The sequence below is a fragment of the Alexandromys fortis genome, unplaced genomic scaffold (assembly GCF_014885135.2).
Source record: "Alexandromys fortis isolate MF-2015 unplaced genomic scaffold, M_Fortis_MF-2015_v1.1 scaffold_369, whole genome shotgun sequence".
Lineage (NCBI taxonomy): Eukaryota > Metazoa > Chordata > Mammalia > Rodentia > Cricetidae > Alexandromys > Alexandromys fortis.
Window position 1 is genome coordinate 333,058 of NW_026068250.1, and position 20,338 is coordinate 353,395.

Here is a 20,338-nt window from a genome sequence, read left to right on the forward strand (position 1 = left end):
AAAAAAAAAAAAAAAAAAAGGAAGGCTTGATTTAACAAACAACAAGCCAAACAAAAAAACCCTAAAATCCACCACCAGAGGAACAGGATTCTATTTGTGAATCCCAGCAATGAAAGAGAATACATAGATATTAGGAAGCACAAGCAGGTATGCTTGTGGGACCAATCATTCTTCACTAGCAGTTACACTTGCATATGCACCACTACTTATGAGGGTCTTCTAAATACTTCTTAAATTAAGTTTTCAAAATTGTCCTGAGACATCTACTGACAAATCACCGAATTAACTGCTGTAGGAGACAATGGAACCCACAGGGGTGCGCGATAATTTTTGAACTGGACAACTGCTGAAGAACTCCGTGGGTGTTCCACTTGGCTTTTAAGTGTTTTCAATACAAAAATATTAATAAAAGGCAAAATCATGAAACTGGAAAGATGGACCAGTGGTTAAGAACACTTACTGGGCCATCAGAGGACTGAAATTTGGATCCTGGCACTCCATCTGGTGGCTCATAAATGCCTATAACTCCAGTTCGGAGGGATCTGATGCTTACACCACTGCACAATGTCACACATGCACACACACACACACACACACACACACACACACTCCCTCTCTCTTAATAAAAAGTATAATCGTAACTAAAATACCATTTGTTTCAACTGAAATTTTAAGTTTACTAATCCTATCCTACACATATTCCTTCTGAACACACTAAAGAAATCAAACTAAAATAAATTCACAGGAATTAAGAGGACTTAATGTGCTTTTTGAGGGGTAGAGGGATGGCTTTACAAATGTCAAATAAGCCAAACTAATACTGTTTTTCACAACAAGACCATCATAAGTTGGTTAACTAGCTATGATTAATACTGGAACCGTCATTGTGTCAATTCTCAAAAACATTAGTGATGAGCTTTGTTCTTTACAAATAAGAACAGGGTAAAATGATCTGATTTACAGCATATGATAAACATCACCAAATTTGAAAGAATTTGACAAGTTATTTCAATCCTAAAGGTATTCATTAAAATTCAAAGTTGTCTGCCAGTCTCTGTATTTCCTCTCATTCTTAAATACCTTATTTGCCTTTTCAAATATTTTCCAAATATTTAGGAATTGAGGAAACAGAACAGATAGACACAGATATAGACAGGCAGACATAAATTGATGACATATGCAAAATAAAGGTTTATAAAAGTTCTTAATATTTTATACAGAATCAAATGCTACACACACACACATATGACTTCATCATGGGGTAGAGACAAGCATAATGATCAGAAGCTGAATATTTACGTATCTAATGTTCAAAATTAGGTTTATATCCTACATAGGTTTGATTTAATTGATTCACTCATTATTTAATTCAATGCAAGTAAGCCCAAGCAGCATTTTTCTACCAAAAGTAATAATAGCTAACCAAGGTATAATAATACTCCCTGTAATTCCAGCTATTCAGGAGGTTTGAGAAAAGAGGATCACTTGAGCTCAAAGTTGGGAGACCAACCTGAGCAACACAGCAAGAACCCCTTTCAAAACAAAATGAACAAAAAGAAAATAGAATAACAAGGTCTTAACAAAAATTCTCTAATCTTAAGTATATATGACAGAATAAAGAATTTACTGACATCCCCTACCCCATGCACTGAATATAACTGCAACAATCTGATACATCTTCAAAAGGCACTAATAGTATTTTTTTTAAAGCTTTCTTTGACTCACCTGTAACCCTCTCCTTCTCAGAATACTGGAATCATCCATATCAAAGATCAGACACAAAAGAAAAAAAAAAGCCACTCCCCAGACACCAACAACTAGTGCCTTATTACTGCTGGGTAAAGAGGTACAGTCCACTCAGCACAGCAGGTTATGCCCAGTAACCCACCACATTGCTAACCCAGCCAGCACCATGACACAATTATCAGCTAATACTAAAAATACAGAAAGCTCTCATTAAATCAATGCAGAAACAGAGAAAATACTTGTCATTTGCTTTTCTTTTCTGTAGATAGCTTCCTTTGTTTGAAATTATCTTGAAAACCAAGAAAAGAACAAAGATCCCAGAAAAAGAAATTCCTGTCTTTGCTTTCCAGACTTCACTGCTCATTAAAAAGGTTTGGCAAACAAAACAAAAGTCTCCACCTACAGCTACTAAGCTTATAAAATCCGTGTCACGTCTTCCTTCCTGAAAATAAAACCGATCCACACCCATTTCTTAAGGTAAACAATTCTTCAGGAAAAAAAAAACAAAAAACAACAACAACAACAACAAAAACCCATGTTATTCTGCTGCTTGTTTTCAGGCTCAAACTCATACAAAACCAGTTATTGTTTTGGCTAAGTCGGCAAAATTCCTTTCATCCTTTGTATAGACAAAGCAAATGTCAGATTCTTTCATACTGTCACAGGCTCTTTTGTTTCTTTATCGCTAAATACGCAGATCTTCCTTTGGACAGTCCCGAAGCCTTTCTCCACCCCCAGAGAAGCTGGATTATTGCTAAGGTTGGTCTCACTGCTCCTTTATGTCATTGTGAGGAGAAAGTACACGTGTTGTGAGTTCTGAGCACGGATGAATTCATTCATCTATTCATCGCTGACAGTGCTGCCACAGCAAATGCTCCCCATTCCTCCAGATGTCTAAAAGGACACAGCAAGCAAAAGCTTAGCTTCACCCAAGCTATAATAAGCTCAGAATTCTTTCTTTGGTCATTGCTTACCATACTTAAAGTAGGACCTCAGTCAACTTTAAGGATATCTACTCCTTAACTCAAGTATCAAAACACAGTTTTTTAAGATTTCAAGAGCAAAAAGGTTAGCTCTTATGATGGGATTTTGTCATTTAAATATTCACAAATGTTTAAATTTTTAGCATTTTAGGAATGGTTAAAATCTTAGTAAACACTGGAAAATTGAAGTTGGTAATTTTTCTAATAAATCACAGGAAAATTTGTGAAAGTAGGACTACATAATCAATACAGAATTAGTATATTATCTCCTAATTTTCAACCACTGTTCTTCAAACACACTGCAAAAATTTTTAGCCACAAAATGGATTCAAGAAATTAACCCAAATTTCCTACTAAAGGTATGTACAGGACACCTAAATCAGCCTTTTTAAATTCTCTAATACACAGCAATAGCTATAAGGCAGATTCAGCATGTATTCTACATGGAAGAAAAGCTCCCCTCCTATAGCTATAACAGCTGCAACCAAGCCTGGGGCTTAAAAGAAGTTCTATTTAAAAGATCTTTTTCTGATCCCCTGATAATATGACTACAGGAACAAGAGTTAGCCTCACTGCTGAAAATAGCACAGAAAAAAGGATGCATCTCTTTCCTTTATCAGAAAATTTAAATCTGTTACCACAACCAGTATAGCTGTTCATTGTAAAAGCTAAATAAGTCCAATCTCCTTTTTCCATACCTGCTTTAAACAACTAGATTGTATCTGTGGGAAAAACAAACAAGACATGAGCAGAAAGTTGATTTGCATGAGGTAGGCAATATGGTATATTACTATCTGCAAAAGTAGACTTTTAAAGCCATAGAATCTATCAAAATAACTTTACTAGCCAAAACATATATGAACAGAAATCAAGTAGGAATAATATCTAATTCATTCAAATACAATTTGTAAAAATATTTTTAAAGTATTTCAGGTAAGCTGTTCAGATCAAAGATTCAAAACTAGCCGGGCGGTGGCGGTGGTGGCGCAACCCTTTAATCCCAGTACTAGGGAGGCAGAGGCAGGCGGATCTCTGTGAGTTCGAGGCCAGCCTGGTCTAGAAGAGCTAGTTACAGGACAGGAACCAAAAGCTACGGAGAAACCCTGTCTCGAAAATCAAAAAAAAAAAAAAAAAAAAAAAAAAAAACAAAGATTCAAAACTCCTGTTCATTTACTAAAGAATCATTTACTATGCTAACTCTGGATAGGGATGGAAAAGACTATAAAGACCAATTACTAACAAACTTTTGAGTATATTTGAGAAAAGTGCAAATCCACAGTGAAGCCAAAGAGAAATAAGTAGTGGCCAAAAGCAAATTCTGTATCAAATACAAAACAAAGTGTACAGCGGTTAAGAGGAGTCAGTTCATTAAATTGGGAAAGCAGCAAAAAGACTTCCAAGGAAAATGTCATCGGGTTACTGAAATTAATATTATAGAAATACCAGTGTTTGCTTACAACAGGTCTTTATACCTAAAGCATGTGCAGAACTGAAAACCTTTCAACTGGGAATGGTGGCACAAATTTTCAATCCCATCTGCTCTCAGAAGGCAGAGTTTGAAGAGGGCAAATCTACAGAGTTAGAAGCAAACCAGGACTACATAGTGAAACCCTGTTTTCGTTTAAAAAACAAAACAAACAAACAAACGACTTCAACTCAGCACTATCTAAAAATCACTAAATAACAGATCTTTGGAATCTCCATCTTAAAGCCACAATGCAGCCTCCGTCCTCGGCACCACAGCAGCATCTCCCCTGACGTAGCCCTCTTCAAACTTTACCCAAGGCCAGGCAGTGGTGGCACACACCTTTAACCCCAGCACTCGGGAAGCAGAGGCCGGCCTGGTCTACAGAGCAAATTCCAAGACAGGCTCCAAAGCTACAGAGAGACCCTGTCCCAAAAAAAAAAAAAAAAAAAAAAAAACCACAAAACTCTGCTCCAGAGAAAGCCTGCCAAAGGCAGCCCCTCCTTGGGCTGCTCAAGACCATACCTATAGACTCCTTAGGACCTGGTAGCCATATTTGCCATGTGATATCTCTAGTATCCTGAGGATTACCCAGGAGTGCTTTGCTCTAAACCTAGCTTTATTATTTCTGTTTAAGTAGAGGCAGCGAATTCCCATTCACCAGGGAATTGAATTGGCTCCTTTCCTTGGTATTCAGAACCCCTATAATCTACAAAAGAATGGATTTTATCTCCATCCCTTACTGAAACTTAGTCTTCAAATCAGAAAGAACAATGCATTGTTTCTGAACATATTCTCCTTCAAATACTTTCTGATTAAGCAGGAATACAACCACTTACCTTATAAAGTTGTTGGAAAGGGCCATTCAAATGATAAATGTCAATTTTTTAAGAGGAAAGTTCTTTTTTGAGACTTATATTTATGTATGTGTGCCTGTATGAGTTATGTGCACATTTATGCAGGTACCCACAAGGACCAGAGGTGTCAAATACCCTGTAATTAGTAACAGGTGTTTGTGAACTGCCATATGGGTACTGGAAACCAAATCCAAATCTCCATCAGCAGGAACAGTTAAGCACTTTTAACCAATAAGCAATCTCTCCAGCTCCTTTTTTGTTAACATTTGTTTATTTGAGGAGGAGGGATATGCATGCAGTTGTCTGAATAGGTTATCTCCTCTACCACATAGGTTCCAGGGATTAAACTCAGATCATCGTTAGGCTTGACAGCAAGCACCTCTATTTACTGAGTCATCTCACTGGTGCTCTCTTTTGGAGTACCTGACCGGACAGAGTGTACACTCTCCCCAAAATTTCCTTTTACAATTTGGATCTTTTTTTTTTTTTTTTTTTTTTTTTTGGTTTTTCGAGACAGGGTTTCTCTGTGGCTTTGGAGCCTGTCCTGGAACTAGCTCTGTAGACCAGGCTGGTCTCGAACTCACAGAGATCCGCCTGCCTCTGCCTCCCGAGTGCTGGGATTAAAGGCGTGCGCCACCACCACCGGCACAATTTGGATTCTTTACATTTTAAAATTTTATTAAAACTTATTTTTTTAAACTTTGCAACCTCCTAATAAATATTCAGTATTAACATAGTATTTGTATTTAAAATATATTTATAGTATTTACTGATTAAACTGCAGAAAACTGAAGATGAGTTGTTAGAGAAGTAAGAAGAAACCCAACACTGAAGGCTATGGGAAAAAAAAAATGGTCAACAGTAAAACAAGCTTCATAAAGGCCCACTGCCAAAGAAGATCCCCTGAATGTACAGTTTTCAGGATGGTATCTTTTTAATAGTAGTTTAGGGGAAGGGTTCATGGGTAGTAGGAGCCAAAGTCCAGAAACAGTGAGTATAAGATGGGAAAATTGAGAGGAAAGAGAAACATCTAGACAGTTTCCACTAAATTTTAATTATTAATTAATTTATTATTTTATGTGTATGAGTATTTTGCCTGAATGTACTATGTGCCCTATTTGCAATGCAGCACGATTAAAAAGAACCCAGATACTGGGGTTAATTAATTAATAAGAGACAGATACTGGGGTTCAACCTGAAGGTCAGAATACCAAAATAGTCACTGGTTCTCACCTCTACCTCAGTTCAAAACAGCAAATTCTGCCTCCAGGAATCCTCATAATGAGACTGGCTGAGAGCTGTCTCCTTCTGTCTTATATTCCTCTCTAGGGCTGGGAATAAAGGCGTGCACCACTACATCCTGATTTCTACAGCAAACTAGTGTGGCTACTGGAATTAAAGGTGTGTGTCACCACTGCCTAGTCTGTAAGGCTGACCAGTGGAGTTGTTTTACTCTCTGATCTTCAGGCAAGCTTTATTTATTAAAATACAAATGAAATATCACAACACCGCATGCTTGGTGATAGAAGAGGCTAGAAGACATTGACGGATCCTCTAAAACGGGAGTTACAGGCAGCTGTAAACCACGATGTGGAAACAGAACTCAGGTCCTCTGGAAGAAGAGACAGTAATAAGCCATCTCTCCAGTCCTTCCACTGAACTCTTTCCTACCTTCACAACCAAACAAATAAATGTGGAGTAGAAGCGATAAGATCCAGAGCATGAACAGAGATAGAGGAGGAATATTTAAACAAGTACAATTTTAATCTCACAGTAAAGGAGCCAAAGCTTCCAAGTCATAGCAATTTGTTCTGTGAAATAAGAAAATGATCAGCTAGCACAAGAATATTGGAGGTTGAAAATAACTAAGAGAACTAGAAGGCAAAAATAAAAACAAGAAGATTCAGGTTAGTCAGGTAGTGGTGCCACACGTCTTTAATCCCAGCCCTCAGGAGGCAGAGCCAGGCAGATCTCTCTGATTCTGAGGCCAGGCTGGTCTACAGAGCAAGTTCCAGGACAGCCAGGCCTACACAGAGAAACCCTGTCTCAAAAAATTAAAAAAAGGAAGAAAGGAAGGAAGAAAAAAAGAAAACAGAATGACAATGATTACTAGTTAAAAAAATACTGAAATCTTAACAATTATCATGATTTTATAGAACACAGTAACTCGTATCTCCCTACAACAGAAGAAGCCCATTAAAGAAACTAGAACTGATTAAAACTACAGAGGACAAGTGACTGTGTGGTACCCAGCTCCAACTCCTATATCTACAATGTAACTCCTACATCTAAAGATCAAGCATTATTGCTTAAGAGCAGGTAAAAAGACTGTGAAAAAAACAAGTTTGCTGTGAGATTTTGTCTCCTAGAAATGTCAGAAAAGCTAAGCCCATGAAGTATTATCAACATTTCTGCCTAAGCAAGGATGACATCAACAGTGCTCAACTATGTTCATAGCAGCATTATTTGTAATAACCAGAAACAACCTAGATGACCCTCACCCAAAGAATGAATAAAGGAAATGTGGTACATTTGCTCAATAAAGTACTACTCAGTGGTAAAAAAAATGGCAACTTGAAATCTGCAGACAAATGGATAGATCTAGGAAAAGCCATATTGAGTAAGTTAACTCAAATGAAGAAAGACAAATATAATACCTTGCAGCACAATTAATAAAAGCCCAGAGACAGACTGGGGTTCAACCTGAAGGTCAGAAAAGCAAAGCAGCCAGTCGCTAGGTCTTACCTCTACCTCATTCAAAAAAAAGTGATCCTACCTCCAGGAATCTCCAAATGAGACTGTGTCTGAGATCTATCTCCTCCTGTTTGATAATCTTCTCTAGTTTTGGGATTAAAGGCATGCACCTGATTACTATGGCAAACTAGTTTGGCTATTGGGTTTAAAGATGTGTGTTATTGCTTCCTGGTCTGTAAGGCTGGCCAGCGGGGCTGTTTTACTTTTCTGATCCTCACATAAGCTTTATTTAACACAATTGAAATACCACTACATTTCCCCTTTTGGTCTAAAATAAAAAAGGTGACTATAAGTAATATAAAAAACAATATACAAGCCGGGCGGTGGTGGCGCACGCCTTTAATCCCAGCACTTGGGAGGCAGAGGCAGGCGGATCTCTGTGAGTTCGAGGCCAGCCTGGTCTACAAGAGCTAGTTCCAGGACAGGCTCCAAAACCATAGAGAAACCCTGTCTCAAAAAACAAAAAAAAAAAAAAAAAAACAAACACAATAATTGCAATAACTATATATAATATATACAGACAATAAATATATTAATAATATATAATATAAACAGGCAATGAATATATTAACAATGTCTAGCCCATATGTATTTGACAAATTAAGAGAAAATACTCCATATCTATCCTATATCTTGGTGAATCCAAAGTCTTGTACCTAATTTACTTTCGATCATAACTTTCTTTCCGTATCTGGTAGCCGTATATTCTAACTGTATCTATAACTGTAACTATCTAATCTTCAACTCCCTCAAGAGACCCAAGAAGAAAATAACAGTAGTTGAATAAGGAAGTACAAGCAAGTGACTTCCAAAAAAAGATGTATAATGGCAGAAAGAGCTGACTGCTGTTTCTGAGAATGTGGAATTCCCCGATGTATGTTATGAATATTTTATTATCATTGGTTAATAAAAAAGCTCTCTGGCCTATGGCAGGGAAGAATATAGATAGGCAGAAAAAACTAAACTGAATGCAGGGAGAAAGAAGGCAGAGTTAGAGAGACATCATGCAAATGGCGAAGGAGAAAAATGACATAATGTTACTGGTAAACCACAGTCTCATGGAGATATATAGACTAATAGAAATGGGCTAATTTAAAATGCAAGAGCTAGTTAGGAATAAGCCTGACCCATCAGCCAAACAGTGTTGTAATTAATGGTTTTTGTGTGATTATTTGGGTCTGGGCAGCCGTGAAAGATAAGCCCCAGACTCTATTTACATTAAGGGCGGCCAAACGTTTGGCAAGAATTTCCACATAAAGCCTGAGAAAGCTTTAAAAAAACAAAAAAGGATTCTAGACAGAAAACAACAGAGTCAAGCACAGCTTCTTGATAGTAGCATTGTTTCAGGTGGACCCAGTTTGCTAGAGGCAAGCAGAGTCGTGGCTCCTTTAAGAGAGGTTTCTTTGGTTGGTTGGTTGGTTGGCTTTTCAAGACAGGGTTTCTCTGTGGTTTTGGAGCCTGTCCTGGAACTAGCTCTTGTAGACCAGGCTGGCCTCGAACTCACAGAGATCCGCCTGCCTCTGCCTCCCGAGTGCTGGGATTAAAGGCGTGCGCCACCACCCGCCCGGCTAAGAGAGGTTTCTTGACTCAGCATTAGCAGCAAAAACCTTGCAGTTAAGAGGCTCATCCACCAAACACTTACATGGTGTGTTTATAAGCAGCCAATGGCAAGCTATTGGTGGAGGAATGGACCCTGAAACTCCATAGAGTTGGGTCTATAAGTGTATCTCCCACCAGTTCTTCTGCAATGAACCTAGACTCTCAGGACGCTAAGGAGTGGGATGGAGCCGCCAAAGCTGCAGTTTTAATCCTACCCATGCTGTTTAGCAGATTTAAGACTCAGAAAAAGATAGAGGTATACAATAAGGACAGATTCGGGCCAAAAAAAGAAAAAAAGAAAAAACAAAACAAAAAACTAAACTATTTACAATGTGTTTAAAAATATATGTAAGCTCGGGAGACAAAAGAAAAAAGATTTAAAAAACATGCTTAAAAAAAAGAAATAGAGGGGCTGGAGAGATGGCTCAGTGGTTAAGAGCATTGCCTGCTCTTCCAAAGGTCCTGAGTTCAATTCCCGGCAACCACATGGTGGCTCACAACCATCTGTAATGAGGTCTGGTGCCCTCTTCTGGCCTGCACGCATACACACAGACAGAATATTGTATACATAATAAATAAATATTTAAAAAAAAAAAAAAAAGAAATAGAGCCGGGTGGGTGTGCCTACAGCTCATCACTTCACTCAAGTGGATTTAGAGTAGTGTACTCAGCAAATGCAAGTTTAACATCTTAAAATTTTCTGAAGTATTTTTTACCCTATTTTCAATTAGCTGGATTCAAAACTCTTAAATTCAGAGAGGCAACTATAACAAGAATCAAGTCATGTAAAAAAATTAAATAAAGTGATTAAAAGTACTCAGTTTTTAAAATGGGCAAAGAATTGAGACATTTCTTCAAAGATATACAATGTCCAATTACACATAAAAGATGATCAACAGCCGGGTGATGGTGGCTCACACCTTTAATCCCAGCACTCGGGAGGCAGAGGCAGGCGGATCTCTGTGAGTTCGAGACCAGCCTAGTCTACAGAGCTAGTGTCAGGACAGGTTCCAAAGCCACAGAGAAACCCTGTCTCGAAAAACAAAAAAAAACAAAACAAAACAAAAAAAAAAAAAAGATGATCAACATTGTTAGTTATTAAGAGATGAGATTCAAAATATCAAAGACTACATTTACCTGAATGATTAAAGTCAAAATGACAGCCAAAAATGAAAAGAATGTAAAGAAACCAAAATTCTTCAAATGATTAAATATAGTTATCATATAAACAGTAATTCCATGCCTATATGGATAGGTACACACACACACACATTCTCTCTCTCTCAGGCAAATAAAAACAAATGTTCACATAAAAATCATTACATCAACTTCCTAACATTATTCATAATTGCCAAAAGGTAAAAGCAGACCAAGTATCCAGCAAATGATAAATACACAAAATGATTTATCTATACAAAAGAATTTAAGAAATAAAAATACTGACACATCCAATATGAATAACACTTAAAAGCCATTAGAAACGGGAAGAAAAAAACCAATCATAAAGGCCATATATCAGCCCAAGGGTGGTAGCGCACACTTGTAAACCCAGTACTCAGGAGGCAGAGGCAGGAGGATTTCTCTGAGTTTAGGGCCAATCTGATCTACAGGCGGAGTTCAGGGTTACACAGAGAAACAGTATCTTCAAAAACCAAAAGTTATAATCATACTCAATTATTTTCTTGATAATAAGTAATCAGTACAAGTTACAAAGTAAGAGCTCAGAGTTTATTTAATAAAAATTCAATCTTATTCATTTGGAAAAGTTAGTAAAATCCTAAAAATGAAAACAGAACACATAACAATGTGATAAATGATGATCAAGGATTCATTCCTAGAAGAACCCCAAATCTTTACTGAATAAACACTTACCAAACCAGCAGTAAGGGAAGGTGCAGACTGTCCAAGGGATTGATTTCTCATTCGAACCAGATTTGACGCTTCTCCTGTAGACTGCCAAGTTACCTGTCCCACACTGCTGTGTACACTGCTGGACAAAGGGAGCAGCTGCTTACCTTCAAACACAAGGCAAAAAAACATTCATGTAATTTTATGTTTTTAAATGAATTAAAAAATACAAATACAATCTTGTCAAGTGGACTAAAAATTTTGACAAACCAAGACAGGTTCCTCCTTATCCATTTAGAATCTGAAAGAGCTAAATGTATTGATGAGAAGTGCAAGTAGGATACTGAAGCAAGTGGAGTAAATTCAGTTTTCAGTAACATTCAACCACCACACTAAACCTCACACCTGAACCCTAAATCTAGCAGTCTTAAGAGTTTTCTAAGTACTTCTAACTACCCTATTCAAGTGCAATGAGTGATGCAGAAATAGTGTTCAAAACAAGCCTGAGCTGGGTGGTAATGGTACACACAGAAGCAGGCAGATCTCTGTGAGTTTGAGGCTAGCCTGGTTTACAAAGCAAGTTACAGGACAGCCAGGGCTACACAAAAGGAAAAAAGAAATAAATGAAAGCCTGAGCCTTGTAATTTCAAACGGCAAATACTGAATCTATACTGTTCTTACCAGATTCCATGTGCTCAGTCTAGGTTTACCAACTACATTAATTGTACTGAAATATATCTCAAAATAGACAGTAATGTAGAGACAAGAATTCAAGACCAACTTGGAATACACAGTAAGTGCCAAGCCAGTCAGAAGAAAACGATCTTCGGGAGTAGGAAGGGCAAATAAATGAAAGTCACCTATGAAGACTTAGCATCCAGAAGTGCAATGATTTTGCAGCTGATATACCAGTCTCATCTCCCCCTTTTCTTCAAATCCTTCATATTGTTGCTATCCAAAAATCAATGTGATTGTATCATTAATTTTCTTTAAAAGACATCCAATGACTTACCAATGTTTAAAGAATTAAGTCAAATTTTTTATTATTCTAAAAAGAACTCCAAAATTCAGGTATCTTCTGGCCTTATTTCCTTTTCCTCATAATCTTCTCTCATTCAACTATACTGCTATGTCCTGCACTTTCCATTAGCTTTATCCTGATTCACTTGAAATCTCTTCCTGTACCTGGCAAAATCTTATTTATTCAAAGTTTTCTTGTTTTTGTTACAAAGAATATATGATACTAATTCATTTGAATAGCAACCTGGTAAAATCAAATAAAGTTCAGAAGAAAAGATTAAGAATGACTACAGTGTCTGGCATGATGACATATATAGCTGTAATCCCAGCACTCAGGATGAGAAGGCAGAACAACTGTCTGAGGCCAACCTGGGCTGACAGTGAGTTTGGAAGACAATGTAAGCTACACAGCAAAGTCCGGTACAAAACAAACATCACAAACAAAACAAAACCACAATTTAAAAAGAATGTCTTCATTTTGACGCGATACTTGCTTCATACTCACTTCCCACCTACCCCACCCCCACTCCCGCCAAGATAGGGTCTCTCTGTGTAGCCCTGGTGGTTACTGGAACTTGGCCTTGAACTCAGAGATTAGTCACCAGTGCCTCCTGAGTGCTGGGATTAAAAGTGTGTACCACCACCCGGCATTATCCTCAACCTTTTTTATAACTACTCTGTTTTAATTTTTTAAAAGAAATATATTAAGAACTAATTATCTTTCTTGACGCTTGTCAAACATCTTAAAATGTGTTTTCATAAAGTCTTTAATAAAAATAATAATAAAGTTAAGAACATGACTCAATGGTAGAGTGCTTCCTTAGTTATCTGTGAGGCTTTGACTCAATCTCTAACATTAGAAACAGGATTCTACTCAAAATGTCCAAATGAGGATACTGTCTGGAGAAGGAGGGGTGCTAGATAAACAATGTGGTTCATGCCTGTAATCCTAGCACTCAGGAGGCTAAAAGACTGTTGGATACAAAGGGTATCTATCCTAGGTTACATATAAGGGGATCCTATCTCACCATGAAAAGTAGGGAAGGAAAAGAAGGGGAAGGGAAGAAAGGGGGAAGGCAAGGGAGAGGAGGAAGGCCTGGCCGAGAGAGAGGTTTATACAAATTTGGAGGGGGGGGGAGAACATTTGGGTACACACCAGTAACAAAAACTGTCAAGAAGTTGACCAAAATATATGCGTAAAATGAAAGGGAAAATATGAACAAACAAAACTAGCTCTTCAGTGAAATAAGTAACATCCCATAAATGGAAAGTTCTGCTCAGTAAAGCACAGTAGAGTGACAGGTGGAGTAGCGTTCACATCTAAAGTGGCTAGCCCATAGAAGCAAGACACTGAGTTAGATCCCCTCCACAAAAAACAAGAATGAGCACGTTTTGATCTCTCTCCTTCAGAAACTACATAAAAGAAAGAATGAATAAAATATCAAAGACTGAAAGATATTAACTATAAAGGGACAAAATGATTATGGCAAGAACTAGCTAAATATAGCTCGGAGATACAGTATTTAAATAACATGAATAAAGCCCTGGCTTTAACTTATGGCATTGTCCCCTACTCCACAGCAGAAAAAATAAACAAACATATAAACAAATAAACAGTAATAAACAAATACATAAACAATAAATAAATAGAGAAATTAGAAGTCTATAGGTGGAATATTACTAACAAAACTAGAAAAACAAAGATGCAAGCTACATAAGCATAAAGAAAGCTGCATTAAGAAAAGTATCAGTTAGCCAAGCATGGCATTGCACACTTTTAATCCCAGCACTCAAGAGGCAGAGGCAGGTGGATGGATCTCTGTGAGGTCGAGGCCAGCCTCGTCTACAGAGTGAGTTCCAGGACAGCAGGACTGTTACATAGAGAAGCCCTGTCTAAAAGTATCAGCTTGAGCAGCAAAATTTAGGTAACTGCAATACTGACAAATGAAAACACCTTGCATGGTAACACAGGCCTTTAATTCAAACACTTGGGAAGCAGAAGCAAACACAGCTATCCCCGTAAGTTCTGAGGCAATCCTGGTCTACACAGCAAGTCCCAGGCCAGCCAAGGATATACAGTGAGATACTCAAAAAAACAAAACAGCTGAGGCTATGGTGACACACACCTTTAATACCAGCAGTCAGAGGCAGAAGCAGGTAGATCTCTGTGAGTTGCAGTCTAGACTGGTCTAAAGAGCAAGTTCTAGTATAGCGAAATCTACACAAACTCTGGCTCGAAAACACACACAGATACACGAGAAAGAGACAGAAAGAAGAAAACACCTAAGGCATAAAGCAAAATACAAGGCTGAGAGAATGGAGAGATGGTTCAGCGGTTAACAACACAGCTCAATTCCCAAAAGCCATATGGTGGATAACAAACATTTGAAATTCAATTCCAAGGGTGTCCCACACACTCTTCTGGCCTCCACTGTGCACAGACATAGCTAACAGTCAATACACTCAACATGAAATAAATAAATCTTTAAAAAAAAATGTGGCAGTCCTAGCCCAGCCACAGAAGAAGCAAGCAAGATGTGACTGTCTTGTTAAATAAAGTATTGAGTTATGTGGCTAACACAGATAAGAATAATGGACTAATATAAGTTTTAAGAGTTAATAAAAAGCTTGAGCTAATGGGCCATTCAGTTTATAACTAAAAAAAAAAAAAAAAAAAAAAAAAAAGATGTAAGGCAGGCTAGAGAGATGGCTCAGAGGTTAAGAGCACTGACTGCTCTTCCATAGGTCCTGAGTACAATTCCCAGCAACCACATGGTGGCTCACACCCATCTACAATGAGATCTGGTGCCCTCTTCTGGCATGCAGGCAGAACACTGTATACATAATAAATTAAAAATAAATTTAAAACAAAAGATGTATGGCTAAAATCAAGTTATCCAAAAATGACACAGACAGACCAAGCGGTGGTGGCACATGGCTTTAATACCAGCACTCAAGAGGCAAAGACAGATGGATCTCTGAGTTCGAAGTCAGCCTGGTCTACAAAGCAAGTTCCAAGACAGCATGAGCTATACAGAGAAATCCTGTGTCAAAAAGTAAAAATAAATAAATAAAAACGCGACAAGTAGACTGGTCAAACAATTAATGTTTACATCTTAGAACTCTCTACCGCACAGAATGTAATCAATTTAGCACTACAAAACATAACAAAGTGAAGGGACTAAAGAGATGGCAAGTTAAGAGAACTTGCTGCTCTTGTAAAGAACCCAAGTTTGGGCTGGGTGGTGGTGGTGGCGTACGCCTTTAATCCCAGCACTCGGGAGGCAGAGGCAGGCGGATCTCTGTGAGTTCGAGACCAGCCTGGTCTACAGAGCTAGTTCCAGGACAGACTCCAAAACCACATAGAAACCCTGTCTCGAAAAACCAATGGTATATTATTTGTATTTTAATAAATAAATCTTGCCTGAAGACCAGAGACAAAGCTAAAGCCACTAGAGGCTGGCCTCATCACCTGCTTCTACCTCCCAAGTACTAACTAGGACTAAAAGTATGCACGACCACAGTCTAGCTTTTCATTTTAATTCTTAATTCAAACTCTATTTATAGGGCTACTGAAACGGCTGAAGAAGTAAATGGACTTGTAGCCAAAGCCTGATAACCTCAATGACCTCCAGATCAGCATGGCGGAGAACTAATTTCTAAAAGTTGTCCTCTAATCTCCACATGCACACCATGGCATACACCACACGCATATACAAATCAGTTTTTTTAAGTTCAATTCATCCACAATCAGAAGATAATCCTGTTGTTAAAAGATAAGCAGAGTTCTATGAAGAAAGTAAGAGCAGAAGGAGCGCAATGAAAATGACAGCATAGTAAGGCAGTAAAGCCAAGGGGAATAGCACTAAAAGGGAACTGAGAAAAAGAATTGACAACTGTTTACTACTGGGAAAGGAGAACAACAGGACATTTTCTTCTCTACCTATCTCCTCTACTGGCCATACACCTTTTTTTCATAGTCTATTGATTGATTAAAATTATACTGTATCTAAACTATTTTCCACCTGAACCAAGACTTCTTTTATAATTTTATAAATGTCTTTTCCTTGGAGGCAGAAAGGCAATTAAGCAATTACAGGATTTTACTAGGGTTATAGCTCAGTGGCAAAGCATACACAAGGCCCTAGATTTTTTTCAGCACAGCTGGGGGGTAGGGGTAAGGGTGGAGGTGGGGAACTGGGTAGTGAGGCTGTGAATCTACAAGTTATAAAAGGAGAAAAAAGTCATACTGAAGTAGCCAAGAGTACTAGTTAGTCAACAGATGTTCAGGGAGCTAACATTCAGAGAATCTATAAAACAGTAGAAAGAAATAACGGCATTCTATACAAGACTATAAAAGAAGAGGCTCTCAAGATGCTAAGGCAATTGATGTATCGTTAAATATTAACAAAACAGTCCCACAATTATGCCTCATGCCCCCTTTTCAGTGCTGGAGACTGAAGCCAGAGTCTATGCATGCTAAGCACACTGTCTACTACACACTAACACACGCATTTCCCACATTCCATTAAAAGACCAAGTCTGGTATTTACCTGACAGAGAACTGGCCAGGCTTCCTCTCCGTAATTTACAGTCATCCTGACTAAGTTGTCGATGGAGTTTAGTTTTTCCAGTAGGTGAAAATATGTCAGGATTACTAAGCTTCCTGAAGAGCAGGGGACTAAGTCCAGTAACCACATCCTTCAACAAAAAAAGGAGTAAACATGAAACCTTAGTGTCTTTTCTAAACAACTTTATATTAAACATCTATACAACATTCATTTTAATAAAAAAGTACAATTAGAGCTGGAGAGAAGGCTCATCAGCTGAGAACATTAGCTGCTCTCCCAGAGGACAGGGGTTTAATTCTAGGAATCCAAAAGGCATTTTACAACCATCTCTAACTCCAGTCCCAAAGATATCCTCTCCTGGTCTCAACAGTCACTGCACACACATGGTACACAATTATACATTAAGGCAAAATATCCATGCATATAAAATAGCAATTTTCAGCACTTGGGAGACGGAGGCAGGCAGATCTCTTTGAGTATGAGACCAACCTGGTATGTAAACTGCATTCCAGGACAGCCAATGCTACACAGAGAAGCCCTGTCTCAAAAAAAAAAAAAAAAAAAAAAAGGAACATTTTTTTAAAAACATTTATTCAGTTACTAGAGGGGATATGCATATGGCACAGTACAAGTATAGAGGTCAGAAGACAACTTTCAGGAATCCATTTTCTCTTTCCATTATGTGGAAATTAAATTAGAGCTTGGTCATTGGGCTTGGCAGCAGTATCTTTACTTGCAGATCCCTCTTGCTAGCCCAAAACGTACTGCAATAAACACTGATGTACAAATACCTCTGATAGATTAACTTGAAATATTTTAGGTAAATACCCAGGAGTGATAAAGCTGCATCAGAAACATATTTCTTTTTGTTTTTTTTTTAAGATTTATTTATTATTTATACAACATTCTGTCTGGATGTATGCCTGCAGGCCAGAAGAGGGAGCCAGATCTCATTATAGATGGTTGTGAGCCATCATGTGACCGCTGGGAACCTCTGGAAGAGCAGCCAGTGCTCTTAACCTCTGAGCCATCACTCCAGGCCCAGAAATATATTTCTTATACATAACTTACTGTGCTATTCGAGGACATGAAATATTAACTATGAAATGCCAAAGGAAACAATGAAAGAATCAGATCAGAAGATGATTTAGGACATTTTGATATAATGAGCGCAATTCTGTTTAAGTATTTCTATTCTCTCTCATCACCACTTCTCATCATAAGATACATAGCAATAAGTGCCCTTGTAAGACAAATCAGCCAGCACTTTGAGCTCAGACACCCCAGGCTCCAGAATTGTTAAAAATTTATTTATATTAGCCAGGCAGAGGTGACACATGCCTTTAATTCCAGCACTAGGGAGGCAGAGACAGGAGAAGTTCAATGAGTTCAATGTCAGCCTGGTCTACAAAGTAAGTTTCTGAACATCCAGTCTGTTACGAAGAGAAACCCTGTCTGGAAAAAACAAAAAGCATTTATATTGTTTGTAAGTTAACTGGTTTATGCTGTGAGATAATCTCTTATACAATGTAAAGATTTGTCACTCATATTGGTTTAATAAAATGCTGATTGGCCAGTAGTCAGGCAGGAAGTATAGGCGTGACGAACAGACTGAGAATTCTGGGAAGAAGAAAGGCAGAGAGTGTTGCAGTCACCAGCCAGATGTTCAGGAAGCAAGATGAGAACGCCTCATGCAGTAACTGTACCAAGCCACATGGCTAAACATAAGAATTATAGGTTAAGTTATAAGAGCTAGTTAGTTAATAATAAGCCTGAGCTAACAGCCCAAACAGTTTATAATTAATATAAGCCTCTGTATGTTTCTTTGTGACTGAACAGCTGCGAGAACAGGCAGGACAGAAACTTCTGTCTACAGGTTTTAAGGTATTTTATGATAGCAAGCCAAATACATTAAAACAGAAGGTTTGGGGATATGGAATGATGCCTCAGTTAAGAACAGTTACTGCTCTTGCAGAGGACTTGGGTTCAGTTCCCAGGACTTACATGAAGGCCTGAAGGGGTACACCAATGCCACCGTGAACATGTGTAGGTCAAAGAAAAACGTGCAAGACTCAGTTCTCTCCTTCCACAATAGGAGTCCCAAGAAGCAAACTCAGACCACCAAGCATGGCAGCAAGTACCTTTACTCATGAGGCAGCTCAAGCATGTTATCTGATTTTAAGATTATCTATTTTCAGAGCATTAAGCTTATTTGCTTGCTTTCAGAACTTTTGGTTTGTTAATCTGCTGATCTTTGTCTTCTGCCACTGCTCTAGCACCTAATTTTGCATTTTTCTGCAAATTATGCTCACTACAATATTTCTTAGTTGAGGAGTTGAGTACCTGATTATAAAGATGCTGAAGATACACTGCCCCATTGATCCCAACAGGGAGAAGATAACAAGGGGGAACACCTCCATAAGGTGTAATTGCCTCACATCAAAAACAAAACATACCCCACTATTCAAGGGATGGGAGAAACTTTATTGGCTGAGCCAAAAAGATACACATAGGGTTAATTAATGTAGTGTCTTGAGCCTTCTCACGTTCCCAGAATTGTACAGGACAAGCCCAAGTTTCAGTAGTAGGAAGCAACCCTAGGGATCAAGAAATGAGAGATATTCTAAAAGGCAGCACATAAATTTTTCACCCAATACAGAGATCTCAAGTCAGTATAGAAAAGATAACAACCTTCTTAAGTATAAAACAGAGGAAGAGAAAATTATTGGGAAAAAAATATGCCAGTTGGTACACCAGCTGATTTCCTGTATTGATTTGAGTTGTAAATATTTGAGAGAGAAAAAAAAAAAAAAAAAACAGGATAATCTGGGAAACACTGATATTCCTGAATTGGGTTTTTTGGAGTTTTTCATGTGGGAAACCCTTTTCTGTATTCTGTGAATGTCTTACTACCATTGGTTAATAAAGAAGCTAGCCAGGCAAAATAGAGCCACACAGGAAGACCAAACAGAGATACAGGGAAAAAGAAAGCAGAGTCAGGGTGACACCATGAAGCTACTGAAGGGGTAAGATGCCAGAACATTACCAGTGACAGCCACGAGGAAATACACGTAACTATTAAAAAACTAGTAAAAATTAGGAAGCAAGATGTGAGGTAACAAGTCACGAGACTTGTGGTAAAATATAAAATAACAGACATGGGTTAATTTAAGTTGTAAGAGCTAGGTAATAATAGCCTGAGTTAATAGGCCAAACAGTTTCTAATTAGTATAGGTTTTTGTGTGATTACTTGGGACTGGACTACAGGGAAATGAAAGCATTACCTCCCAGTTACAGATTTTTATTCCTACTGCTATTAGTTATCACACCTAGGCAATCGACTTTAATTCAAAAGCATCTAAAAAATCATGAAGCTGGTAATTTACAAGAATAGTTTTTTGGTTAGTTTTTTTATACCTTATTTCTATTTTGTGCACACTGATGTATTGCTTGTATGTATGTATGTATGTGGGGGCAGGGGATACTGGAGCCCCT

At 38.0% G+C, this 20,338-nt stretch overlaps 1 protein-coding gene across 6 annotated transcripts in view; it reads right to left on the bottom strand.

Moving 5' to 3' along the window:
- Mast2 (microtubule associated serine/threonine kinase 2) overlaps positions 1-20,338 on the bottom strand; it is a 104,954-nt gene that overhangs the window by 72,845 nt on the left and 11,771 nt on the right. For 5 of the 6 annotated variants that reach the window (XM_050131371.1, XM_050131370.1, XM_050131369.1 and 2 more), the window contains exons 2-3: positions 16,826-16,973; positions 11,277-11,419 (exon numbers count right to left, since the gene is read on the bottom strand). In XM_050131371.1, coding sequence (XP_049987328.1) covers positions 11,277-11,419; positions 16,826-16,973 — 291 coding nt within the window. The remainder of the gene's footprint in view (positions 1-11,276; positions 11,420-16,825; positions 16,974-20,338) is intronic. The other variant, XM_050131372.1, reaches the window with a different exon arrangement.